The 25,760-nt window shown below is 42.0% G+C and overlaps 2 protein-coding genes across 3 annotated transcripts in view; one reads left to right on the top strand and one right to left on the bottom strand.

Moving 5' to 3' along the window:
• USO1 (USO1 vesicle transport factor) overlaps positions 1-21,037 on the bottom strand; it is a gene marked incomplete at its 3' end in the record, with an annotated part of 77,152 nt that extends 56,115 nt beyond the window's left edge. Inside the window, 1 exon segment of the mRNA XM_080796867.1 lies at positions 20,787-21,037. Coding sequence (XP_080652993.1) covers positions 20,787-20,852 — 66 coding nt within the window. The 5' untranslated portion in view covers positions 20,853-21,037.
• Positions 21,038-21,245: 208 nt separating this feature from the next.
• Positions 21,246-25,760, top strand: part of G3BP2 (G3BP stress granule assembly factor 2) — an 88,600-nt gene continuing 84,085 nt past the window's right edge. Inside the window, exon 1 of one of the 2 annotated variants that reach the window (XM_080795597.1) lies at positions 21,246-21,394. The gene's annotated coding sequence lies outside the window, so the exon portion shown is untranslated. The remainder of the gene's footprint in view (positions 21,395-25,760) is intronic. The other variant, XM_080795595.1, reaches the window with a different exon arrangement.

Below are 25,760 nucleotides of genomic sequence, written 5' to 3'. Positions count from 1 at the left end.
TAAATTTCTGCTATTTATTGGGGAAAAAAAAAAAAGTGTGTGTGGGGAGAATATAAAAGTTCATAAAAAAAAAAAGTTCATCCACCAATCAGAGAACAGTTAATTAACATATAGTACACACAGACTATGAGGTTGATCAAATGAATGAAGCAGATCCATTTTTACTTATATGAAAAGAAGTCCAAGACACATTCAGTAAAAACAAACAAACAAATAACAACAACAAAAACTTTAAGCAGTATGTTTAGTATTAGTTCATTTTGGCTTATAATGATACCATTAATAAACAATGTGAATATATATAGAAACAATTAAGACTGTAGCACATTGTCTTTTTGTAAATTGCTGAAAATGCTCATTTTTAACATTATTTTTCATGTTTGAATTTTGAAAAACAGGTATTACCTTTATAAACATAAAAGAACAAGAATGGAGTAAAATGAAATGGTTTATGTTTTACTGGAATTTCTAGGATATTTTCATGACTGACTAAACTCATCTTTAAAAGCTACTATTTTCACTCTGATCAAAATACTATGAAATCAGCTCTTAATTATAAACTACCATAATAAAAAATACCAATTGGTTCTCTGTTGATTATGAAATACAAATTTTTTAAACTAGAATGCACAGCAAACGTGTATCTGTTGTGACCAAAAGAAAATATGGTCTGGCCACAAGCTTGCACAGGAAGACAGTCATATAAATAAAGTCTAATAACGAGTTAAAGATATGTAAGTATGTGCTGAATAAAGCTGGGGCACAAAAGAAAATGTAGTCAACTCTACCTGAAAGTGAAACTGCTAATGACTGAATATTTATGTCCCCCCAAAATGCAAATTTAGAAATCCTAACCCCTAATGTGATGGTATTAGGAGATGGGGCTTTGGAAGGTGATTAGGTAATGAGGGTGGAGCCCTCATGAATGGGATTAGTGTCCTTATAAAGAAGACCCCAGAAAGTTCCCTCTCCTCTTTTGCCAAGTGAGGACACAGTGAGAAGATGGCCATGTATGAACCAGAACGCAGGCCTTCAGCAGACACAATGCCTTGACATTGGGACATCCCAGAGTCCAGAACCGTGAGAAATAAATGTTTGTTGTTTAAGCCACCCAGACTGTACTATTTTTGTTATAGCAGTTCAAACAGATTGACAGATACTGCTTAAGAATGGTATATTAAAGAGACTCCCGGGTGGCTCAGTCAGGTAAGCATCTATCTTTGGCTCAGGTCATGATCCCAGGGTCCTGGGATGGAGTCCCATCTTGGGCTCCTTGCTCAGTGGGGAGTCTGCTTCTCCCTCTGCCTGATCTGCCTGCTGCTCCCCCGTTTGTGCTCTTCCTCTCCTCTGACAAATAAGTAAAATCTTAACAACAAAAAAAAATGGTATATTAAGGATGCCATGCTTGAGTCAAGAATTAAAGGATAAGTAATTCATCAGACAATATGGGGAAGGAATTTCAGGCACAGAAATTTACTGCTTTATAACTGCACTTATTTTAATGTAAAAAATAGCGTTTCATATTGACAATAATAAAATTGGTTTGAGTTTTTAAATTTGATACATCTATGAACCAAAAAAATAATTTTCATATCACACACATACAAACATATATACTTGTTCTATTAAAATAATACACCAAAGGAGGCATTCTAAAATATGAAAACTTCCCCTTTTACAGTAATTTGCCATTTCTGGGAATGATGACTGATCTAAAATAACATGGGGAAAAATATGTAAGATTAGAGTGCTACCTAAAAATATTTCTTTTCTAATGAGTTCAAAGTACCTGTTTCAATAAGCTCTGATTAATGAGCAATTCATAATTTTTAGGTAGTTGCAAAATGTAACTTAAAAATATTAAAACTGGGGCACTTGAGTGGTTCAGTCGTTTAAGTATCTGCCTTTGGCTCAGGTAACGATCTCAGGGTCCTGGGATGGAGCCCTGCAGGGGGCTCTCTGCTCAGTGGGGAGCCTGCTTCTCCCTCTCCCTCTCCTCCCTTCTCATGCTCTCTCTCTTTAAATAAATAAGTAAAATCTTTTAAAAATATATTAAAATTAATCACTATTTTGAAGTGTACTATTTCTACTTACAGAAGTCAAATCCATTCTTGAGTTTTGGTAAATATCTATCAAGACAATTTTTAAGAACATAAACATGCTTTTCATCTATTAAACCTGGATTTTAATGCCAAGCACATATTCTTCCAAACTGGGAATTTTATTTTAAGATTTATTTATTTATTTGGCAGAGAGAGAGAGAGAACACAAGCAGGGTAAGCAGGAGAGGGAGAAGCAGGCTTCCTGCTGAGCAGGGAGCCCGATGTGGGCCTCAATCCCAGGACCCTGGGATTATGACCTGAGCTGAAGGCTGCCTCTTAACGACTGAGACACCCAAGCACACCAAACTGGGGATTTTAATCAGAAGTTTGTCTGTTGCAACTTAAGATAAACTCAAAGCAGTCAATCATTCTGCAAGCCGATGAAAATCAAAGTGAATACAGGAACAACTTATTTATCTAGAGCCATTAGATTGAACTATCTCAGGTACCTTCGGTCAGGCACGGAAATGGTCTTTTCATTTAGTTCTTTCTTTTTTTTTTTTTTTTAAGATTTTACTTATTTATTTATTTATTTGACAGGCAGCGATCACAAGTAGGCAAAGAGGCAGGCAGAGAGAGAGGGGGAAGCAGGCTCCCCGCTGAGCAGAGAGCCCAATGCGGGGCTCGATCCCAAGACCCCAAGATCATGACCAAAGGCAGAGGCTTAACCCACTGAGCCAACCAAGTGCCCCTCATTTTAGTTATTTCTGATTGTAATCTAAAATTAATTACAAGCTTCCCTGTCTTTTTTTTTTTTTTAAGATTTTATTTATTTGACAGAGAGAGACAGAGAAAGATCACAATCAGGCAGAGAGGCAGGCAGAGAGAGAGGGGTGGGGAGCAGGCTCCCTGCTGAGCAGAGAGCCCAATGCCTGAGCTGAAGGCAGAGGCTTAACCCACTGAGCCACCCAGAAGCCCTGCTTCCCTGTCTTCTTAAACAAAGAACATAATTATAAGCTTTCTTAGCATTTAAACCTAAGTCCTCTTCAAAATCACATATGGGGATCTCTCAGATGTTAAATGAAGTAATGAACATAAAAGGCTTTGCCTAGTACCCGGTACCTAATAATGATCAATAAATACTAACAAACTCTATTATTTCCAAGCTTCTTATGACTTTTTATATGTTTCTAATAGACCATTCAAATTTTGCAGATTTTAATTTGCTACTGAGTGAGAATTTGAGAGTTAAGCTAGATACTAATATAATTTTTCTTTAACAAACAACTCAGGCTTGAAATCAAGATTGAGTACATGGACCTTGTAACTTCTACTTTTGCTATAGGAAAGCCTACTACCTCCTGTTAATATTTCAGATGGCTGAAGTTTCTAATAAGTGATCTCTCTATAATGAAGTGCTACATTACTACTCTTTACAGACAGCTGAAACCAAATGAAAGGAAAACATATTATACATGTCCCAAACCTTACAAAGATTAGCCATGTTTTAGGCCAAACACTGTCTATATTTTTCAGTTGATAGTTACCAACCAAAAATTTTGTAGCACAAGAATGCTTAACTTATATTCAGAAATTACAGATCTTAAAGACTGTTAGTGCCATTTATTCCTTACTTGAAAAACCAACTTAATGCAGTATAATTGTTCCTCGTTTAACATTTTCTCCTTTCAGTTATTAGAACCCCCAGTGTTTAGCTGGGCACACGACTGTACCTAGACTACTTTTCTTTTCCTTTTTTTTTTTTTAAGATTTTTAAAAGATGTTAAAAGATTTTACGTATTTATTTGACAGACAGAGATCACAAGCAGGCAGAGAGAGAGAGAGAGAGAGAGAGAAGGAAGCAGGCTCCCTGCTAAGCAGAGAGCCCAATAAGGGGCTCAATCCCAGGACCCTGGGATCATGACCTGAGCCGAACGCAGAGGCTTTAACCCACTGAGCCACCCAGGCGCCCCCTAGACTACTTTTCAAGTCTTCCTTGCATCTAGGCATACACAGTGACTATACTCTGGCCAATGAGTTGTTAGTACCTTCCAGATCATGTCCTTGTGTTTAAAAGGAAACTATGTGGGGCACCTGGGTGGCTCAATTGGTTAAGCATCTGCCTTCGGCTCAGATCCTGATCCCAGCATCCTGGGATCAAGGCCCGAGTTGGGCTGCCTGCTTGCACAGAGCAACCCCCCACCCCTGGCTCGTACTCATGCTCTCTCATTCTATCTCAAATAAATAAATAATTTTTTAAAAAAGATTTTATCTATTTATTTAACAGAGAGAGAGATCACAAGTAGGCAGAGAGACAGGCAGAGAGAGAGGAAGAAGCAGGCTCTCTACCAAGCAGAGAGCCCGATGCGGGGCTCGATCCCAGGACCCTGGGATCATGACCTGAGCCAGAGGCAGACGCCTAACAACTGAGCCACCCAGATGCCCCAGTAAATAATCTCTTTTTAAAGGAAGTTATTTGTTCTTCAGTCCTCTTTCTTTTTCCCTCAACCTGGAACTTGAACCTGGTGGTAATGAGGCAACTTCAACAACATGAACAAGGACAGCATCCCAGGGGATGGCAGAACAAGACAAAAAGCAGCAGGTGGGTCCCTGGACCACAGTGAGGGGCAGAACTACCCTATCCTAGGGATTGCCTTCTAATTAGGCAATTAACTAGAGAAAGATGTAAACTTTTATTTTGGTTGGACCCATTTTCAGGCCTCTGTTGTAGCAGCTGATGTAACATTTAAGCTAATAAACTCATTTTACAGAAGAAACTAAGACTCAGAAACACAGCAATGCATCCCCAAAATACACTGCCAGTTTGGTGGCACAGTTCAGATTCTTTCTACCCAAGCAGTAGATGTCTCACTCCAAAGCCCACACTCTAACAACCTATATACTGCCTCCTATGCAGAAAAATGTGAATCTGAGTTACTGTTGCAAACGACATGGACAGCAAGATTTTTTTCTTCTTTTTGTTAATAGGAGATTGAAATGCAGTTCTGATGAATAGGTTTTACTTATACCACAGCCCACTAAGGACCCTGATAAGCCTTTGACTTAACTGCTCAGCCAGGGTAGTCCCTTGTTCTCAGGGAGTTGGAGTTTTACTTTGGGAAAGCTATAATCAGAAGCTACCAAAAAAAAAAAAAAAAAAAAATCAGGGGCGCCTGGGTGGCTCAGTGGGTTAAAGCCTCTGCCTTCGGCTCAGGTCATGATCCCAGGGTCCTGGGATTGAGCCCCACATCAGGCTCTCTGCTCAGTGGGGAGCCTGCTTTCTCCTCTCTCTCTCTCTCTCTCTCTCTGCCTGCCTCTCTGCCTACTTGTGATCTCTGTCAAATAAAAAAAAAAAAAAATCAGGACTCTTGTAACTACTTCAGAAAAACTACAAAAGTTAACATACTCGTACTTTTTAAAAAAGCTTTTACTTTAAAGTAATCTCTACACCAAACATGAGGCTCAAACCCACGACCCTGAGATCAAGAGTCACAGCCTCCACCAACGGGGCCAGCCAGGCACCCCAATACATACTCACTTTTTTAGAATTAACTAGGCTGCGATAATAAGGACAAATTGGCGTGGAGAAATAAGGACAAACTGGAGATTAGAGAGAGAGAAAAGATGTCAGCTCATTATAACAGACAAGGAATAAGGTTAAGAAAAAAGTATTTGGGTGGTGGTAATGGACAAAGAGCTGAAGGGATAAATAAGGCAAAAGAATAACTGAAAGAACGGAATTTTTTTTTTAAGATTTTATTTCTTTATTTGACAGAGACCACAGGTAGGCAGAGAGGCGGGCAGAGAGAGGAAGGGAAGCAGGCTCCCTGCTGAGCAGAGGGCAGGATTCGGGGCTCGATCCCAGGACCCTGAGATCATGACCTGAGCCGAAGGCAGAGGCTTAAACCCACTTGAGCCACCCAGGCGCCCCGAAAGAACGGAATTTAAGAAGCTGGGGCTGTAAGGAATAAAATGTCTGGGATGGCCACTGCTTGGGATTCGACCACAGCTCTTCCTTACATAAACATAAAGTCAAATATTGTTTTTTAAAAGATGTAATTAGAAAATCAAAAAAAGCAGTAGTGATTAAGCTAGCTGAAGTTTGATATCGTGAATCAGCAATCACTTTTCTGTATCTCAGCAAATACTCTGGGTTTTAGCAAGGTAAAGGTCAAAGGAGCAATGTATCTGAAGAACTCAGTACCATCATCCTAAGTGGGTGATTTCATTCATTCATTCAACAAATATTAGAGTGCTGGGCGCCTGGGATCAAGCCCTGCATTGGGCTCCCTGCTCAGAGGGAGGCTTGCTTCTCTGTCTCCCACTTCCCCTGCTGTGTTCCCTCTCTCAATGGCTTTTTCTTTTTTTATTTATTTATTTATAAATAAATAAATAAAATCTTTAAAAAATAAAACAAAACAAATATTAGAGGGCTAACATCCTCACAGGAGCTATTATCAGTGCAAACAAAAAAGAGTGGTCTGTGACAAGTTCAGTTCGGAAACTGGGACTAAGCATTTAGAAACTTCTACAACTGGATAATTATTTATATCTATTTAATAAAAAAACCCACGGTTTAATGTTTTTACGCACAAGAGTGTGTGTCTGTGTGCTGTCATTCCACTTTCCCAGCCATTCATTTTTATTGTGTTTTACAGAAGGATTGGTCTGTGATCAATTACATAAAACAAAACAAAACAAAACCAAAAACCAGCAACTAAAGCAACTGGTCTTTCACCAGACAGTTTGAGGAATATTAAAGTGCTTAACATTTTGAAAGACCCACAAAATTCTAGTCTGCAGGAATAGCAGTGAGCCACGATAGAAGGTACTTATTCTAATGAAAAGATAATTGCAGGGGCGCCTGGATGGCTCAGTGGGTTGGAGCCTCTGCCTTCAGCTCGGGTCATGATCCCAGGGTCCTAGGATCGAGCCCCGCATCGGGCTCTCTGCTCAGCGGGGAGCCTGCTTTCTCCTCTCTCTCTGCCTGCCTCTCTGCCTACTTGTGATCTCTGTCTGTCAAATAAATAAATAAAGTCTTAAAAAAATAATAAAAATAGAAAAGATAATTGCAAAGAGACTACAAAATAAATTTTAATAAGTAAGACGAAGAGATAAAGTGATGAGTATGATGAAGGAAATACCCAGGGAAATGAGGCAGCGACTAGGTGGAGAGCACTACTTTACATAACCCAGCTGGTGGGAGGGCCCCAAGTTAAGCACTGATTTGGATCGCAACTGTGGTCGCAAGTGTGGGTAATGGGCAACAAGGGCAAAGCGAATGGAAAAGGAGGAAGCAGAGTGAATGATTACGTCATACCTTCACAGGGAAAAGGCAGTATTTTAGGGCTGAAGGATAAATTTATTCAGTGTTCCAAATGGGATCCTGAAGCGAGGGACTTTGTTATTAGCAACTCACTATCTCAGAAACCAACCAAGGAAGCCACCTTACAGTTTAAAGAAAAATTCATAAATGTACTGGGTATTTGAAGTCACAAATTCTTGTCTGAGTCCTCAACACTCTCATCGACATGATGGCAGGGGCGCCTGGGTGGCGAAGTCGGTTAAGCGTCTGCCTTTGGCTCAGGTACTGATTCCAGGGGTTGGGCTCTCTGCTCAGCAGGGAGCCTGCTTCTCTCTCCCCCTCTGCCTGCTGCTCCCCCTCTGCCTGTGCTCTCTCTCTCTCTCTCTCCCTCTAATAAATAAAATCTTAAAAAAAAAAAAAAGAAAAGAAATATACAGATGTTTTTAAAACTCTATGGGGAGAGGCGTATGGGTGGCTCAGTCAGTTAAATAGCTGCCTTTGGCTCAGGTCATGATCTCAGGGTCCTGGGATCGACCCCCATATGGGGGGTCCCTGCTCAGTGGGAATCTGCTTCTCCCTCTCCCTCTGTGCTTGCCCTGCTTGTGCTCTCTTGCTTACATGCTCTCTGTCTCAAATAAATAAATAAAAATTTTAAAAATAAACTCTGTGGGGTAAAAAACCTGTTTACTAATTAGTGAAGAGAAATATCCTAATGCCTACTATTAAAATGTTCAAGATTTATTTATTTATTTATTTATTTATTTGTGCAAGGGAGGGCACACGGAGATAGAATCTCAAGCAGACTCCCAGGTGAGTGCAGAGCCTGATGCAGGGCTCAATCTCACGACTCTGATATCATGACCTGAGCCAAAACCAAGAGTCAGATGCTTAATCTGTGCCACCCAGGTACACCTATTAAATTTTTTTAAAAAACATGTATAACCTCATTTTATACGTATTTCTTTTTTTTTTTAATTATGTGTATTTCTTTAAAGACATGTCTTTCAATACATGTCCTTGATTCATTAACACTGAACTCAACAGCCAGCAGCACAATTTCTCATGCCTGAAGGAAGCTTATCTAAAACACATATTGTTTCTGTGAAAACACCACAGCCTTCTTGTTCTTAGGAACACTAGAGAACACTTCCACATTAAACTTGGGGGTCATTTTTCACAGCGAAATCACAAACAAAAGGCACAAAAATCCAAAAAAAATAAAACACGACACTAAATAAGACTGCAAAAAGGGCACTGGTTTAATATGAGAGTTTAAACAAGAAGGCAGAGCATCTTTTTCTTTGACCTCAATTGGGGACATACACAGCAGGTAACTCAAATTTGTCACTACCCTACACAACTCCACAAATGACCTAAAAGTGCTACATGTACTGATTTTGGAGTTACAAATAAATTTTAGCACAGAGATGAATTTGTAAATATGGAATCCATGAATAACAAGGACTGACTGAACCTAAAATATAATCCACGAGACGGAAGAACAGACTAGGTGAACTCTAAAGCTACTTAATACAGAAAACTTAAAAGAAGTTAAAAATATCAATTTTACTTAATAATTAATAATGTATTTGTTTGGTATACTATTTGAAAAATCTATCCTGGCCTATGACACAGTTTGAAATAATTTTTAAGCCAACATTTCAAAATTGGAAGTTTTCATATCAAAATCCAGATTTCGGGGGCGCCTGGGTGGCTCAGTCGTTAAGCATCTGCCTTCAGCTCAGGTCATGATCCCAGGGTCCTGGGACTGAGGCCCGCATTGGGCTCCCAGCTCAGTGAGAAGCCTGCTTCTCCCTCTCCCACTACCCCTGCTTGTGTTCCCTCTCTTGCTATGTCTCTCTCTGTCAAATAAATAAATAAAATCTTAAAAAAAAAATCCAGATTTCCACCATTTCTTGACGAAAATTAGCCTAATAGCTAATGAGAGCTAATACTGTATTTCACACAAGTTAAGAAGCCATCAATTATAAGATTCATCGTTTTTGAAAAATAATCTCTATGTCCAACATAGGGCTCAAACTCACAAACACATTGAGAATCATACGCTCTACTGACTAAGCCAGTCAGGTGACCCAACATCCACCAGTTTTTAAAGTAACACCAAGAAAAAAGAAACACTGCCAGTTATAATTACATGATGCAACCTGAATTCAGAGATGTTTGCATGCTAATGTGCATCTCAGAATTGTTAAAATATGGCAATATATAGCACTCAGTATGCACCAGTCTGTTCTAAAGATCTATATATTTTAAAATTCATCTAACCGGGGTGCCTGGGTGGATCAGTGGGTTCAAGCCTCTGCCTTCGGCTCAGGTCATGATCCCAGGGTCCTGGGATCGAGCCCCTCATCAGGTTCTCTGCTCAGCGGGGAGCCTGCCTCTCTGCCTACTTGTCATCTCTGTCAAATAAATAAATAAAATCTTTAAAAAAAAAAATAAAATTCATCTAGCCTATGCAAAAACTCTATACAACAGGCACTATTATTATTCACATTTTAGAGGTGAGGAAAGAGAGGCACAGTGGGTAGGTCCAAGTTCACAGAACTAGTAAGTGGTTGGCTGGAATTCAAAGCCAAGCAGTTTGTGTGCTTAACTATCACATTAAGTTGGCTCTCTGAGCCTACATTTCTGGCGGCAAAGACTGGCTGGAGCTGAGTTCCATCTCCACAGTCAAGTCAGGAAGTGCAGGCTCTGGCTTCAGCCAGGGCTCTGCTCTCTTCTAACCTGACCTGCTGGACTGAACAACGATGTTACCCAGCTGACACTTGGGATTGGATTAAACAGCAGAATACTATTTATTAACAAAAAACAGTTCTACAGAGAAAAAACATATTTGAATAAAATTTGGTGTAGTTTTATCTAGAAGGATCAGAAAGGGGTAATGAGGAAAAACTCGAAGACAGTAGTTCTTCCATTAGTTTATATTATGTGAAGTATTAGGTGCTCTGAGAGATAAATAAAATGATGAAATGAACATGTATCCTGTTATCAAGATACTTTTATAGTCTGCGTATAGTGTAGTTAACAAAGTAACTGAAAATCCGGTATTTTAAATAATTCTAGTAAAGTGGCTCCATGTGTTAATATGCAAAGAGCTCTAAGACGTATCAATGAAAAAGGTAAGCTGTGAAAACTATAAACAGTATATTGTTTATGAATAAAAAATGTTCCTACAAATACATAATTCTATATTGTACAAATGCATAATTATTCAGAAAACTCTGGAAGGATTTATATCACATTAAGAATCACGGTTACGTGGGGCGCCTGGGTGGCTCAGTGGGTTAAGCCTCTGCCTTTGGCTCAGGTCATGATCCCAGGGTCCTGGGATCGAGCCCCACATCGGGCTCTCTGCTCAGCAGGGAGCCTGCTTCCCCCTCCCCCTCTGCCTGCCTCTCTGCCTGCTTGTGATCTGTCAAATAAATAAATAAAATCTTAAAAAAAAGAAAAAAAAATCATGGTTACTTCTGGGGGCACCTGGGTGGTACAGCTGGTTAAGTGTTGGCTCAGGTCATGACTCACTGTTGAGGGACTGAGCCCCAGAAAGGGCTCCACGCTCAGCATGGAGTGCATGGAGTTAGCTTGTGATTCCCTCTCCCTCTCCTCCTATCCCCTGCTCACACGGGTGCTCTCTCTCTCTCTCTCGATTAAGTAAATAAATCTTAAAAAAAAAAAAAAAGACTTATGATTCTTTCTGAAACGAGAACTGAAACTAAAGATGGTAGTCAAAGGGGCATTAAACTTTACTAACACTGCTTGCCACTTTGTGTCACAAAAAAAATTAAAAAGCGGGGCGCCTGGGTGGCTCAGTGGGTTAAGCCTCCGCCTTTGGCTCAGGTCATGATCTCAGGGTCCTGGGATCGAGCCCTGCATAGGGCTCTCTGCTCAGCAGGGAGCCTACTTCCCTCTCTCTCTCCCTGCCTCTCTGCCTACTCGTGATCTCTCTCTCTCTCTCAAAAAAATAAATAAAATCTTTAAAAAACTTTAAAAAAGCTAATTAACAAAATAATATGTATAATATAATGCAACCCATGGAGGTGATTATTATCAAAACTCTTCATTTTCAGTAATTGCCACATGACATTCACAATTTTACCAAGAAAAACCTGAAAAGGACAAATAATCTACTAACAATTGGTAAACTGAGCATAATCAGAATGACAGCCTAATAATCCTAATTTAATATTTGTTTTGCTAACCAACAGTCCTATTTATTTTTATTCAGATATACACAAAGGAGACCAAAAAAAGAAGCACTGGGAATAGGAGTGACTAGGAAAGAAATAAGTGAGATGAGGCATGTGAAACTGAAAAACCACTGAAAAGTAAAAAGGGAAAAAAGGAAGGTGGCATAAAACTAGCATGATAAGGTGCATTTATAGCTTAAAGACACTGACATAATGTAGTCTGCAGTATTTCCTCACCATTCCCAATAGAAACCCCTATTTTTTTTTAAGTATTCAGTAACTATTTTACTGACATGCAAAAATGGAGAACAGGATGCCAGTTCAAAAAATCTAATTCGACCATTCATTTATTCAATAAATATTTACCAAGCATCTAATACCAACATATTTGATCATGTAACTATCTTCATGAAGCTTAAAACATAGTTACAGCTTCCCTGGAGAGAACTTCCCCAACCATGACTATTTACTATAGAATTAAAATAATTCATGTTAACCAATAATCAATTCATTTATATTGTTTTAATGGAACCAAAAAAATTAGTGTTTTAGAACACTAAAGGAACCAGAAATTTATTTTAAATTGAACTCTACAGCTCAGAAGATTTTAAAAGAAAAGCAAAGGTCAGTTTTATCTTCAGATGACCTAAATTATCATGATCTAAAAAAAATGTAGGAACATTATGAAGTCAAACACCGGTCTCTTTGCAAAATAAATCCAATGAATCTAACACACTCTATTTCCATTACAATTAACAATAAGTCAGCCAAGGTAATATGCTGCCTCATTTATTCTCCACGTTTTCTCTAAGAAATGAACAATGCTTTCCAAAAATACATTCTTTCCAAGCAAGGCATCATTATGAAACTTGTCTACCAACTAACCTAACACAAATGCTAGCATCTCAAAGTCTTAACATCATAAATGTTTTCAAGTTAAAGGTAACTCTTTGTACAAAAATGTGTATAGCATTTCTGCCTGAGGTATAAAAATATAAGCAGGCCTTTTCTAGGATCTCCACACAGACCAAAAAAAAAAAAAAACAAACCCAAAAAACCAGTATAAACAACAGAAGGTAAACATGTAAAAAGAGAAAAATGGTACTTCCTATCAGCAAATTTACCTAATTCTTCTATTCTCTCCTAAAAGATAATCAGATTCAAGAGTGATTATAACTAATTCTCAAACCATAAAGCACTGGACTTAACCTTTTAGGCATTTAAATGGGTGACTTCAAAAACTACATAAAACAGATGCTAATGAAAGACTTCTTAAGGGATGCCTGGGTGGCTCAGTCGGTTAAGCCGCTGCCTTCAGCTCAGGATGATCCCCAAGTCCTGGGATCGAGTCCCACATCAGGCTCCTTGCTTCGCGGGGAGCCCTCTTCTCTCTCTGCCTCTGCCTGCTTGTGCGTGCTCTCTCTCTCTCTGACAAATAAATAAAATCCTTAAAAAAAAAAAAAGACTTCTTAAATGTAGCATTCCTTTAAAAAATATATTCTCTAGGACGTTTTCCCAAGGTATGTTCTTCAGAACACAGATCTATAAGGTTTCCTGAGGAAAAAAGGGATCTGGTCAAAAAAACTTGGCAAACAACTTACTTTATATCTCCATCATGAAAATATCTGTGAACTGCTTAATAAACCTTGTATAAATATTAAGTTTTTTGTTTTGTTTTTGATCATCACCCAGCACGTTTCTTTGGCAACAAACTTAAATACATCCGTTCACATTTTGGGGAACATACACTGGTACCAGTAGGGTGCGTAATATTTAAATGATTCTAGTTTTTTAAAATTGCCCTTAATAACCTACAACAACTGGGGCGCCTGGGTGGCTCAGTAGGTTAAGCCTCTGCCGTCAGCTCAGGTCATGGTCTCAGGGTCCTGGGATGGAGCCCCACATCGGCCTCTCTGCTCAGCGGGGAGCCTGCTTTCCCCTCTCTCTCTGCCTTCCTCTCTGCCTACTTGTGATCTCTGTCAAATAAATAAATAAAATCTTTAAAAAATAATAATGATCTACAATAACCTTCAGAAAAGCCAAATAGTTTTAAAAAGAATATGAGACATCCTTGGTTGGATATAGAAGTGATCAAAACACCAACCATTATTATGGTTTTCTCTGACACTGTCACTGCAAGACAGCCAAGAGAGAAAACACATTCCAGTTATGACACCGACCTGGTTATTAACGTAGAATATGAAACTTGAACCCAAATAGGAGTGTCAGACTATACATTTATAGTAACGTGGTATAAAATGCTTGACCAAACCAAAACTATGTCTAAATATAAGCACACATTCCTTAACAACAATTTTATAATAAGAACGTACAGCTGTCTCATTATTGTTAGCCTTTTTGCTTTCTAAGCCAGCTATGATCAAGGTCTGATTTAAAAAGCGATGACTTTGAGGCACCTGGCTGGCTCAGTCAGTACAGCATGTGACTCCTAATCTTGGGGTCATGAGTTCAAGCCCCATGAAGGGCCTGGAGCTTACTTTAAAAAATAATAACAAAGGGGCCCCTGGTGGCTCAGTCCATTAAGCGGCTGCCTTCGGCTCAGGTCATGATCCCAGAGTCCTGGGATCGCCCCGCGTCAGGCTCCCTTCTCAGTGGGGAGCCTACTTCTCTCTCTCCCTCTGCCTGCTCGCTCTGCCTACTTGTGCTCTCTCTATTAAATAAATACATAAAATCTTTAAAAAATAACAATAATAATAGTATAAAAAAATAAAAAGAGATGACTTATCAATACAGTAATTCCGCACACTTTTTCAGGACTTAAGCAACTTTCATGCCTTGGGATACAGCTTGAGAAAAGAAACCCTCACTATGATTTACCATCAAATGTTGTTAACAATTGGGATTTTCTTTTTAAAGATTTTATTTATTTATTTGAGAGATAATGAGACAATGAGAGAGGGGAGTGAGCAGCAGAGGGAGAAGCAGACTCTCCACTGAGCAGGGAACCCAATGAGGGGCTTGATACCGGGACTCCAGGATGATGACCTGAGCCGAAGACAGTCTTTTAAACGAGCCACTCAGGTACCCCAACACATGAAATTTTCAAGAAACTAGCTTTTAAAAAAAAGTTATTAGGGGCATCTGGGTGGCTCAGTTGGTTAAGCGGCTGCCTGCGTCTCAAGTCATGATGTCAGGGTCCTAGGATGGAGCCCCATGCCAGGCTCTCTGCTCAGCGGGGAGTCTGCTTCTCCCTCCCCTTCTGCCTACTTGTGTTCCCTCTGTCAAATAAATAAATAAAATCTAAAAAAAAAGTTATTAGTTGAAAGGTACATGGAAAATTAAATATGTATGAGCATTCAAAAAAGTAAGTAGGAGTTTTAGTATAATTAGTGTTTATTTGCACCCAGCAAAGTATGTCTAGACTAAAGAAGCTTCAATCACCAGAAATCAGTGCCTTTCTTTAAGGCAAAAAGGAGAAATCAAATTTAAAAGTATTTGACTCTAAGTGGCACCAGGCTGGCTCAGCTGGAAAAGCATGCGAACTCTTGATCTCAGGGTCATGAGCTCAAGCCCCACAATGGGTGCAGACATTACTTAAATAAAAATATTTTTTAAAAAGTATTTGATTCTTAGGGGCACCTGGGTGGCTCAGTGAGTTAAAGTCTCTACCTTCCACTCAGGTCACGATCCCAGGTTCCTGGGATCGAGCCCCGAATCGGGCTCTCTGCTCAGCAGGGAGCCTGTTTCCCCCTCTCTCTCTGCCTGCCTCTCTGCCTACTTGTGATCTTGCTCTGTCAAATAAATAAATAAAAATCTTTAGAAAAAAATAATAAATAAAATAAACCAGAAATTATTTTAAAAAAAGTATTTGACTCAAAATATGCAGAGTTTAATGAGGATGAAATTCCTAGACTTAAAATATTTAAAATTTTATAGAATTATTCATTATCATATAAGCATAACAATTCAAAGTTACTCTTAACTGACAGTATGAAAAGTTAGGTAATATAAAATCAGTAACAGGGGCACCTGGCTGGCTCAGTCAGTAAAGCTTGTAACTACTGATCTTGGGGTGGTAAGCTTGAGCCCCATGATGGGTGTAGAGATTACTTAAAAATGAGATCTTTTTAAAAATGATCAATAATGTGACTCTAATACATCCAGAAGATACTTAAGTTCACTAAGTGAAAAGAGGAAATCAGGGCAATCCTCTCGGGTCCCCTCCCTCTTGCAGAGCTTTGTATTATCACCCAATATCGCTCAATAACGTTTGCTTTGCTGCCCACCAAAAAAAAAGAAAGAAAGAAAAGGAAAACAGGAAAGCAATAAAAGCACAGTAATTTTGAAAAATCCCTTAAGTAAAAAGTTTGACAAAATGGACATCAATCATTTGAGAACTTTGATTCCTACAGTCTTTAAAAAGTATTGGTCTAGGGGCACCTGGGTGGCTCAGTGGGTTAAGCCTCTGCCTTTGGCTCGGGTCACGATCCCAGGGTCCTGGGATTGAGCCCTGAACCGGGCTCTCTGCTCAGGAGGAAGCCTGCTTCCCCCTCTTGCTCTGCCTGCCTCTCTGCCTACTTGTGATCTCTGTCAAGTAAATAAAATCTTAAAAAAAAAAAAAAAAAGAGTATTGGTCTAGCACCTAGTCATTTGTAAGCTGCTATGATTATAGATCTGGGATTTCATTCATATAACACTATAATTCATTCTTTTATTGAAGACTTATTTATTTTAGAGTCAGAGAGCCAGTGAGCGAGCAAGCACAAGTCGGGGGGAGGGGCAGAGGACCAAGGAGAGGGAAAGGGTCTCAAACAGACTGCTCACTGAGCCCGACAGGGGGCTCCACCTCAGCACCCAGAGATCACGACCGGAGCTGAAATAAAGAGTAGGACAATTAACTGATTGAGCTACCCAGACACCCCTATAATTCATTCATCAAATACTTATTGAATATCTACTACTATGGAAAAACAAAGACTGAAATATTTTAAAACTCTTCCCTAAAGACATTTAAAAGTCTAGAAGAGATGGGGCGCCTGGGTGACTCAGTGGGTTAAAGCCTCTGCCTTCGACTCAGGTCATGATCCCAGGGTCCTGGGATCGAGCCCCACATCAAGCTCCCTGCTGAGCAGGGAGGCTGCTACCCCCTCTCTCTCTGCCTGCCTCTCTGCCTACTTGTGATCTCTCTCTGTCAAATAAATAAATAAAATCTTGGGGAAAAAAAGTCTAGAAGAAATGATACAAATAGTAGAAAGCATAAGAACTGTACCATCTAGTTAAAATGTGAAGATTGCTCAGAGGAGACAGAAATTATCTGCAATTTGGTGGGGGGAACAATAAGGGTGGATTTAAAGGACAGGGATGGGTACCTGGGTGGCTCAGTTGGTTAAGCATCTGACTCTTGATTTTGGCTCAGGTCACAACCTCAGTGTCCTGAGATGGAGCCAACGTCAGGGTTCTGTGCTGGTCATGGAGCCTGCTTAGCATTAACTGCCCCTCTCTCCGTCTGCCTCTGCGCACCCCCCACCCCCACCACCAGGCACAGGCTTGTGCTCTCTCTCTTAAAAAAAAAAAAAAAAAAAAAAAAAACAATTTAAAGGACAGGTAGACTTTAGGGGTGTCTGTCTGAATGGCTCAGCCACTAGAGCATGCAACTCCATCTCAGGGTTGTAAGCTCAAGCCCCATGTTCGGTGTATAGATCATGTAAAATTTTTTTTAAAAGATTTTATTTATTTATTTGACAGACAGAGATCACAAGTAGGCAGAGAGGCGGGGGGTGGGGCGCGGAGGAAGCAGGTTCCCTGCCGAGCAGAGAGCCCGATGCGGGGCCCAATCCCAGGACCCTGGGATCATGACCTGAGCCGAAGGCAGAGGCCTTTAACCCAGTGAGCCACCTAGGCACCCCAGATCATGTAAAATTTTTTAAAATCTTTCACAAAAAATAAATAAAGTAAAATAAAGGACAGGCAGACCTTAGACAAAGAGGCTTTCTGCTGAAGTACAAAAGATGGAAAATCACAATGAAAATAATCTAATTTTACAGAAATGGAAAAAATTGCAAGATAGTACACAATAATGTGTAGTTAGAGGTTCCCAATTCCGGCAACTTGAATATCCAGACCAGATCAAATCACCAATTAAAACATCTAAAATTGGGGGCGCCTGGGTGGCTCAGTGGGTTAAGCCGCTGCCTTCGGCTCAGGTCATGATCTCAGGGTCCTGGGATCGAGTCCCGCATCGGGCTCTCTGCTCAGCTGGGAGCCTGCTTCCCTCTCTCTCTCTCTGCCTGCCTCTCTGCCTACTTGTGATCTCTCTCTGTCAAATAAATAAATAAAATCTTTAAAAAAAAAAAATAAAAAAAAATAAAACATCTAAAATTGTACCACTCATTTTCAAATTAGTGACCCATGACCCCTTTTACCAGTTATATTTCCTAATGGAATGAGATGATGAAACAAATTTTATTCACATTGTAACTTGGAGCAAACTTTTAATTCTCTTCATAAGACAAATTACTTTTCCAATTTTGAGTATACGTGCTCAAAGTTAGGCTTGAACAAGAACCCTCATTTTCCTTTCAATTTATATAAACAACATACACAAGTGATACTCGAGCTTCATTTTGAAATCACAGCGCAAAAATTAAGTTGCTCCATTCACTATGGAAGATCAGTGTTCTAGTCTCAGCTCTGTAATACTGTGCAAGCTGCTTTAGTGATCTGTGCCTCAGTTTCCTAACTTGTAAAATGAGGTGGTTCAACCTGGATGATCAGCCAAGGACCTTCTAACTTCAAAATCCTATACTTGATGCTACACCATCTTTTCCACAGAAGTCATTGTGATAAGCCAACTATTAAAAAAAAAAGGGGGGGTCTTCCTCCAAAAACATGTAATAAAAAACTACCCTTTATTGAGCACATACTAAATGCCAGGCTCTATTTCTTTCTTTCTTTCTTTTTTTAAGATTTTATTTGAGAGAGACAGAGAGCTAGAGAGTACGAGCATGGTGGAGGGGCAGAGAGGGAGGAAGAAGCAGACTCCCCACTGAGCAGGGAGCCCAGAGCAGGGGGCTAGATGCAAGGACCCTGGGATCATGACCTGAGCCAAAGACAGACTGAGCCACGCATGCACCCCGCCAGGCTCTATTTCTTATTTCACTTAATCCTCATTTACACCCATAAAAGCAGGTGGTTCCCCTACTTTACTCGCAAGGTGTTTTCCATCTCTTGACTGGTCCAATCAAATTAGGGGTGAAAGAAAAGGATTCAAATCAGGTCTAAATCCAAACCAAGCTCTAATAAACCATACTTGCTGCCTCAAACAAAAAAATATCAGAAATAGGGGGGTGCCTGGGTGGCTCAGTCGTTAAGTGTCTGCTTTCGGTTCGGGTCACGATCCGAGGATCGGGACCCAAGTAGGGCTCCCTGCTTGGTGGAAAGCTGGCTTCTCCCTCTCCCACTCTCCCTGCTGTGTTCCCTCTCTCACTGTGTCTCTCCCTGTCAAATAAGTAAATAAAATCTTTAAAAATATATATATCAGAAATAAAACGAACAAAACCTGAAGACTTACGCTGTGACTTTGGTAATCTGGAGAGAGTATGGTCCTATAATAGGGCAGTTTGAGTGCCTTGTAACCATGAGGGAGCAGACAGAAGGCAAACATGGGGAGTGTGTGTGTGTGTGCCACACACACACACACACACACGCATGCACGCGCGTTCGCGAAATCTCCTAATTTTCAAAGGAAGGAAAACAGATGCACCAGCTTCCAACTTCTGCTTTAAGCAGTTCTAATCCAGATCTGAGAGGTTAATTTTAATATTACATAAACTTCCAAAATTCCCAGATAAGTATTAAAATATGGGCATCAGCAAGAAAACTTCCTAGAAGAAGGCAAACCATGGTTGAATCCTGACCCTACTACTAACAGTGTGACCTTGGTCAAGTTACTTCGTCTCTCCAAGCCTCACTTCTTCATTTGTAAAGTGAAGATACTATCACCCATCTTGCAAGGTGGTTAGATTAATGGAGAATACAGATTATACAGAGCTCAGCACAGTACCTTCCTCAAGGTAAGAGCTTGACAAACAAAAGGTATTATTATCCTTCCAGATCCGGGTAGCACAGAACATAGGGCCTATGTTCATAGACATCCCAATCATGTCTATGAATACGACACAAAGTTTACCTTTAAAATGTCATACTTTGTCACTTTTCTGTAGATCTAAAATTATTCTCGGGGCGCCTGGGTGGCTCAGTCGTTAAGCCTCTGCCAAGCTTGGTCTCAGGTCCTGATCCCAGGGTTGTGGGATCGAGACCAGCACTGGGCTCCCGGCTCAGGGAAGAGCCTACTTCTCCCTCTCCCACCCACCCTGCTTGTGTTCCCTCTCTCGCTGTCTCTCCCTCTCTGTCAAATAAATAAATAAAATCCTAAAAATTATTCTCAAATAGTTTATTTTTAAAATGCCACACACACTAATTTCTAATAGCAACTAACCAAACTTCAAAGTTAAGTTTACCCTAAACCTAACGCTGAACCAACGAACACAGTCTTCAATGGCTAACAAGTTTTTAAAGTGACGCTGCAAATCATGTTTGCACCAAGGGTTCAGACTTCTGAATGGGGTGAGCGTAAGGGAAAGCCACGGAGGTGTCCCAGAGCGGTGTGAGCGCGAAGTACCCCTATACGTTCAAGCGAGCATTTCCCAAAAGGCACAGAGTTGGAGGAGCCCGAAAAACGAGGTCTGAACCAGAACGACCTTCCTGCAGTTGAAGGGGCAGGAGCAGGTGGCTCTGTGCCCCCAAACTATCTTTTTATTCTCAGCCACATGCTCGAGTCAACAGCTGGGTTTTAAACCTCGCAGTCTCCCCCATGCCCCATTCCAGGCTGCGACGGAGGCAGCAGCACTACAGGCGAAGGAGGCAAGGGCCCGCTGCCCCCGGGGGCACAGGGGACAGGTCGAGCCACCCGTGCGCAGGATCGAGCCCTTCCCGGGCGGCACCACCTGAGGACCACCCCCCACGCCGGGCCTGCGGAGCTTTGGGGCGCGGCTCCTGTCAGCCCGGCCGAAACGCCGCGGTGGGGGCTGCGCGGGGGGCGTAAGGGAATAACTCCGGGGTTTCAGCAGAGAAAGGGAGGCAAAGGGAGAGGCGGCGTGTGGACCCCCAGCCCACGGCGGGGCGCGGGAAGTCACCTCCAGGCCCCCGAATCCTCCGTCCCGTTCCTGCCCGAACCCTTCCCAAGTCCCGGACCCATCGCGCTCCTCTCACCGTCTCGGCTTCTGTGTGCTGGGGTCCGGCACTCTGACCCCCCATTACCCCGCGAAGGAAATTCATCTTGTCGCTCAGCCACCGGCTCTACCGGCCCCTTTGGGAAAGAGAAGGTAACTTTCCCTGCCTTCGGCAGGGCCTGGCCCCCAAGCCCGCACTCTGCACTCCCCAGCCGCGGCCACCAACGCCTCCTACTCGGCGGCCGCTCCAGCCCCCTAAGCCCGGAAACAGCCGCCACCACTAGTCAAGATGCGCATGCGCGGGGACGTGGCATTACGTGGCGGCTCGAAGGGCGAAGGCAAAGGGGAAAAGTAGGCGAGCGGAGGCCGGTAGCCCGTACCCGCCCAAGCCCCGCCCACTGCGCTGGCCCCTCCTCCCTCGGCAGGGACACGCCTCCTACTCCCGCCCGCCTCGGGGAGCTACCGCTGGCCCCAATCACCCACGTGGTCGAAGCCCGGCCCTGCTGGCTGGAGAGAATCCCGGTAGTGTACGTGTTTTGGCTTGCGGGGTGTTTAGTTGTCGCCGGAGGGGACTTTCTGCCAGCTGTCGAGTCTGGGGTCGTATTTTGTTGAGTCGAAAGTGAAATTTTACTTCGGCCGACGTGACAGGTAAGGGGTCCCGGCCCCTGGGAGGGTTCCTTTGGGTTTGCGGTTTAGCAGTACGAGCCTTGGGGCCTTCTGATCCTTGTAAATTGCATTTCTTCACAGGGCTTTGTTTGGTGGTAAAAAGAGTGGTAGAGCCCCCTCATTCCACGGCCACCGGAGGGCGCGTTTCTCGGTTCTTGCTCTCCAAACCTGTTACAAAAGGAATTCCTAGATCCTAACACCAGGTACGCCGTTGTTTTCAAGTGGCGTGAGGTGGTCGAACCCTGCATTTAGTTTGTGAGAGAAAATGCGTTGATCTGTAGTGTCCGTTGGGCAGCTAGTAGCATCCTATTTTGTTATTAACTCTCAACCCCTGCATTTTCAGTGCTTTTTCTTTTTAAACGTGAAAAATGTCATTTTCCTCAAAATGGAATGCCCTGTCCCTTTCGAATTGAGATTGCCCAGGTAGGTACACATGCTTCTGGAGTAGTCTTGTCAATTTCTTGAGCCTGAAAAGCGCAGGGTCGAGTTAGCTTACTGATTCATACAGCTCTCCACTTGGATCCCCTGCAGCTCTCAAATTCAGCATTTAAAATTGAACTCATCATTTCCCCCAGGCTCCACTGAAGGGAAAAAAAAAAAAAAGAAATACATCAATATGCTTCTTTGTGCCTTGCCACCCTCAACAGTACCACTAGCCAAATAATTGCCTAAGCTAGGAGGACACTGGGAGGAATCTTATGTTCTGGATTTCACCCCCACATGTCCAGTATTCAAGTCCTCTCATTTCTATTTATAGAATATTTCTCAGACAGGTCCTATGTTCTTCATCCTCTCTGCCTCTGACATAGTTCATGTTCTCATTATTTTTCACCAAGATTATAGCAGTAGCTTCCTAACCAGTTTGTCTGCATTCAAGCCCTGGCTTCTGTCCAGTCCAGTCACCCTTCCATGAGTCTAACAATGACAAAACATCTGTCCGTGTTGATACTCTTCTTAAAATCCTCCGGCGGTTGTCCATCTGCTCCATAATAAAACCCAGTCTCTGTAGCTTGCTGTACAGGCCTGTTACGTTTGGGCTTCTATCTTTCCAGCTCATGCCTCCTCCACATACTCTGGAATTAGGCCTGGATATGCCCTTCCCCTCCCACTTCCTCATCCAGGAAACTCCTACTGGTTCCTTAAGACAACTCTGGCATCATCTGAAAGCTTTCCCCGAAATCCGGATACATATGTCTATGCTAGCACTTGGCCGTTGTTAATATGTGGAAAACACTCAGTAAATGCTTGGGAAGCCAAACTGTTAAGGGCAGGATTCTGTTACTCAGTTCTGTATCTCTGTGTGGTTAGCACTGTCACAAAAGATGAGACTGATGGATAAATGAAGAAGACATTGTGGATATGTGAATATTATGCTGAGGAGGAGGGTCCTTTTTTCGTCTGGGGGGTGGAATGGTAGATAACCCATATCGTGGAGGTTATGGTGAAAGTTCCTTTCCTACTGCCAAGGTTTTAAGCTTGGGTGACTTGGAGAATGGTTGGGATCATACTGCCCAAAATACTGTGCACTAAGCATTGTCTGCTGCTTTAAAACTGGACACTTGACGTTTGCTTCAGACATTTTCCATGGGTGCATTTTGCTGCAGCCTAAAAAAAAGTGACCAGTAAATGCTCAGCGTTGCTATTACCAAGTAAAGTATGCAAAGAACCTCACTCAGTCCCTAAGGCCCAGCCTTTCGGGAGCCTCTCCCCTTCTTCCTGTGCCTCACCCTACCCCATCATCTGGAGTGGGGCCCATGGATATCTACTGCACGTATTCTTTCATAGTAAAAAAACAGTGCCTTGACATTTTAGCTAAATTCTTTTAAGGCACCGACCTCGTGAAAGTGCCCTGCTTTGTTTTAACCTGGTGAGTATTGTAGGTCAGTAACAGCATACGGTGAGTTTTCCCCTCCAGTTGACCTGTTTCTTTCCTAACAGCATCCCCTGGGGCAGAAGGACTATGGGCAGGAGGGATGGACAGTGGGTCCAGAGGAGGTAACGGTCGAGCCCCCATTCCCCCCCCAACCTCAGAATCTTGCCTCTGTCTTGGTGTCTGGCAAGGGGTGGAGCTGCTCACCACTTCCAGTCTCAAGAGGAAGTAGAGAGGGTACAGTGGCTAATTTGTCCCTCGTTTGGGGTCTGAAAGAGGACCACAGGCATCATGATTGCAGAACAGCCATGAAATGGACTCCTTATTTAAGAGGAAGGGAGTTACATATGAATGTACTTCCACCAATTTTATAGAGAAAAGTCAGGGACCTTGTCTTGTTCCTGTTTGTGCCCTTTAATCACCCAGTATAATTTCTTTAATGTGGTAGATGTTCAAGGACCGTTTCTTCAATAAAGGAAGAGAAAACATGAAAAAATTGTGACTACCTGACTTACGCCTCAGACTTCCATAAATCTAAGCATTCAGGATAAGAGTACCACAAATCGTTAAAATACGCATAATCAGGGGCACCTGGGTGGCTCAGTTGGTTAAGCGGCTGCCTTCGGTTCGGGTCGTGATCCCAGAGTCCTGGGATCAAGCCCCGCACCGGGCTCCCTGCTCAGTGGAGAGCCTGCTTCTCCCTCCCCCTTGCCTGCCACTCTGCCTATTTATGCTCTATCTCTGTCTGTCAAATAAATAAATAAAATCTTAAAAAAATAAAATCAACGGGACGCCTGGGTGGCTCGGTTGGTTAAGCAGCTGCCTTCGGCTCAAGTCATGATCCCAGCGTCCTGGGATCGAGTCCCACATCGGGCTCCTTACTCCGCAGGGAGCCTGCTTCTCCCTCTGCCACTCTGTCTGCCTGTGCTCTTGCGCGCTCTCTCTCTCTCTCTCACAAATAAAAAAATAAATAAATAAAATAAAAATAAAAATAAAATCAAATACACATAATCAAACATTTTAACTTGAGTGAATAAAAGTGGTTTTTCTCTAAACCAAACCTGCTAACAAAGCAACAACAAAATTAACTGGTGCAAAATTCATGATTTAAATTGCTTCCTTACAATCCCCTACTTCAGTGTCTCTTCAGTGGCGCACTTTCCTCATCCTAACTTTCTCGGGACAAACTCAGCTAAGCGGTGAAACATAATTGCACAAGATTGTTTTTTGGTTGGGGGGTTGGTGGTGTGGTGGAGTATTGTCTATACCTGCTTAGAAAGATGAAATAATAATTTGTACTTGAAATACACCATACACAGGTGTTCAGAGACTAATTACTGGGGAAGCAGTGTCCAAACTTTGTTTTGTTTTGCTTTTTTTAAGTCAACTCGGTATGATGTGGGGCTCGAACTCATGACCCAGAGATCAAGAGTCGCATACTCTACTGATTGAGCCAGCCAGGGGCCCCCCACAAAGCATTGTTGATACAATTATGCATTACTAGCCATTAACCGAACAACAGAGAGAAAAATAAATTACTAACGATGAGGCAGCTATCAAAATTCATAACCAATCAATAATAACAATGTTAAACACGTAGGTGGTGCGCCTTATTTACCAGGCTCTGTCTATCCAAGTGTTTTACGTAAAATACTTTACTTAATCCTCACAGCAACCTCATGAGGTAGGTAGTGACAGTAGCCCCATTTTACAGATGGTGAAACAGGCAAAGAGTAATTTGTCTGATGTCATATAGCTAGGAAGTGGCAAAGGTAGGACGTAAATCCAAGATCTGGCTCCAAAGCCTGCGCTCTTAGCTACGATACTACCCAGCCTCTTGCACACGAAAGGCAATGATCAAGTCCCTATATAACCTGGCCCCCCTCTTATCCCCTGACCTCCTCTCCTGCTACATTCCCTCCACTCCCGCCACACTAGCACGTTGTGTTTCTGAAGCTTACTCTCCCCTCCCTCCTTGTTCTTTTCCCTTACTGGGGATGCTGTTCCGCCCGGACAGGGGAATGAATGGCTCGCTCCTTCACCTGTTTAATTCTGCTCAAATGTTACCCAGGTCTCTCCCGACTGTTGTAAGTTGCGGCTTCCTCATACTCCTTCTCCCTCTGCTCTGCTTCTTTTTCTCTGTAGCACTTGTCAGTCTGGGACAGTATTCTCCCATCTGTAGTATTTTCCTATATTTCATCAGATCTAAGACACCATTAAGTGCCCCTCAGAGAAACAAAAAAATGAGGCCCTGCCAGCTGTCAGATGCATCTACCGAAAGATACATCCCACTTTCAGGTTTCACGAAATGTGAAAAAAATATTCACTGTAGCACTAATGGAGTACAGTGTGTATTTTACATCTTTATCTTGTTTACTGTCTCTATCCTCATTGCCAGCAAGATGTAAGTCCATACGGGCAGTGATTTTAGTCCTTTCGTGAAATGCTTTATCCTTAGCGCTTAGCACAGTATCTGAC

Source organism: Martes martes (assembly GCF_963455335.1).
Source record: "Martes martes genome assembly, chromosome: 2".
Lineage (NCBI taxonomy): Eukaryota > Metazoa > Chordata > Mammalia > Carnivora > Mustelidae > Martes > Martes martes.
The sequence above is the reverse complement of the archived record's forward strand: the minus strand, read 5'-3'. Positions and strand labels throughout refer to the sequence as shown.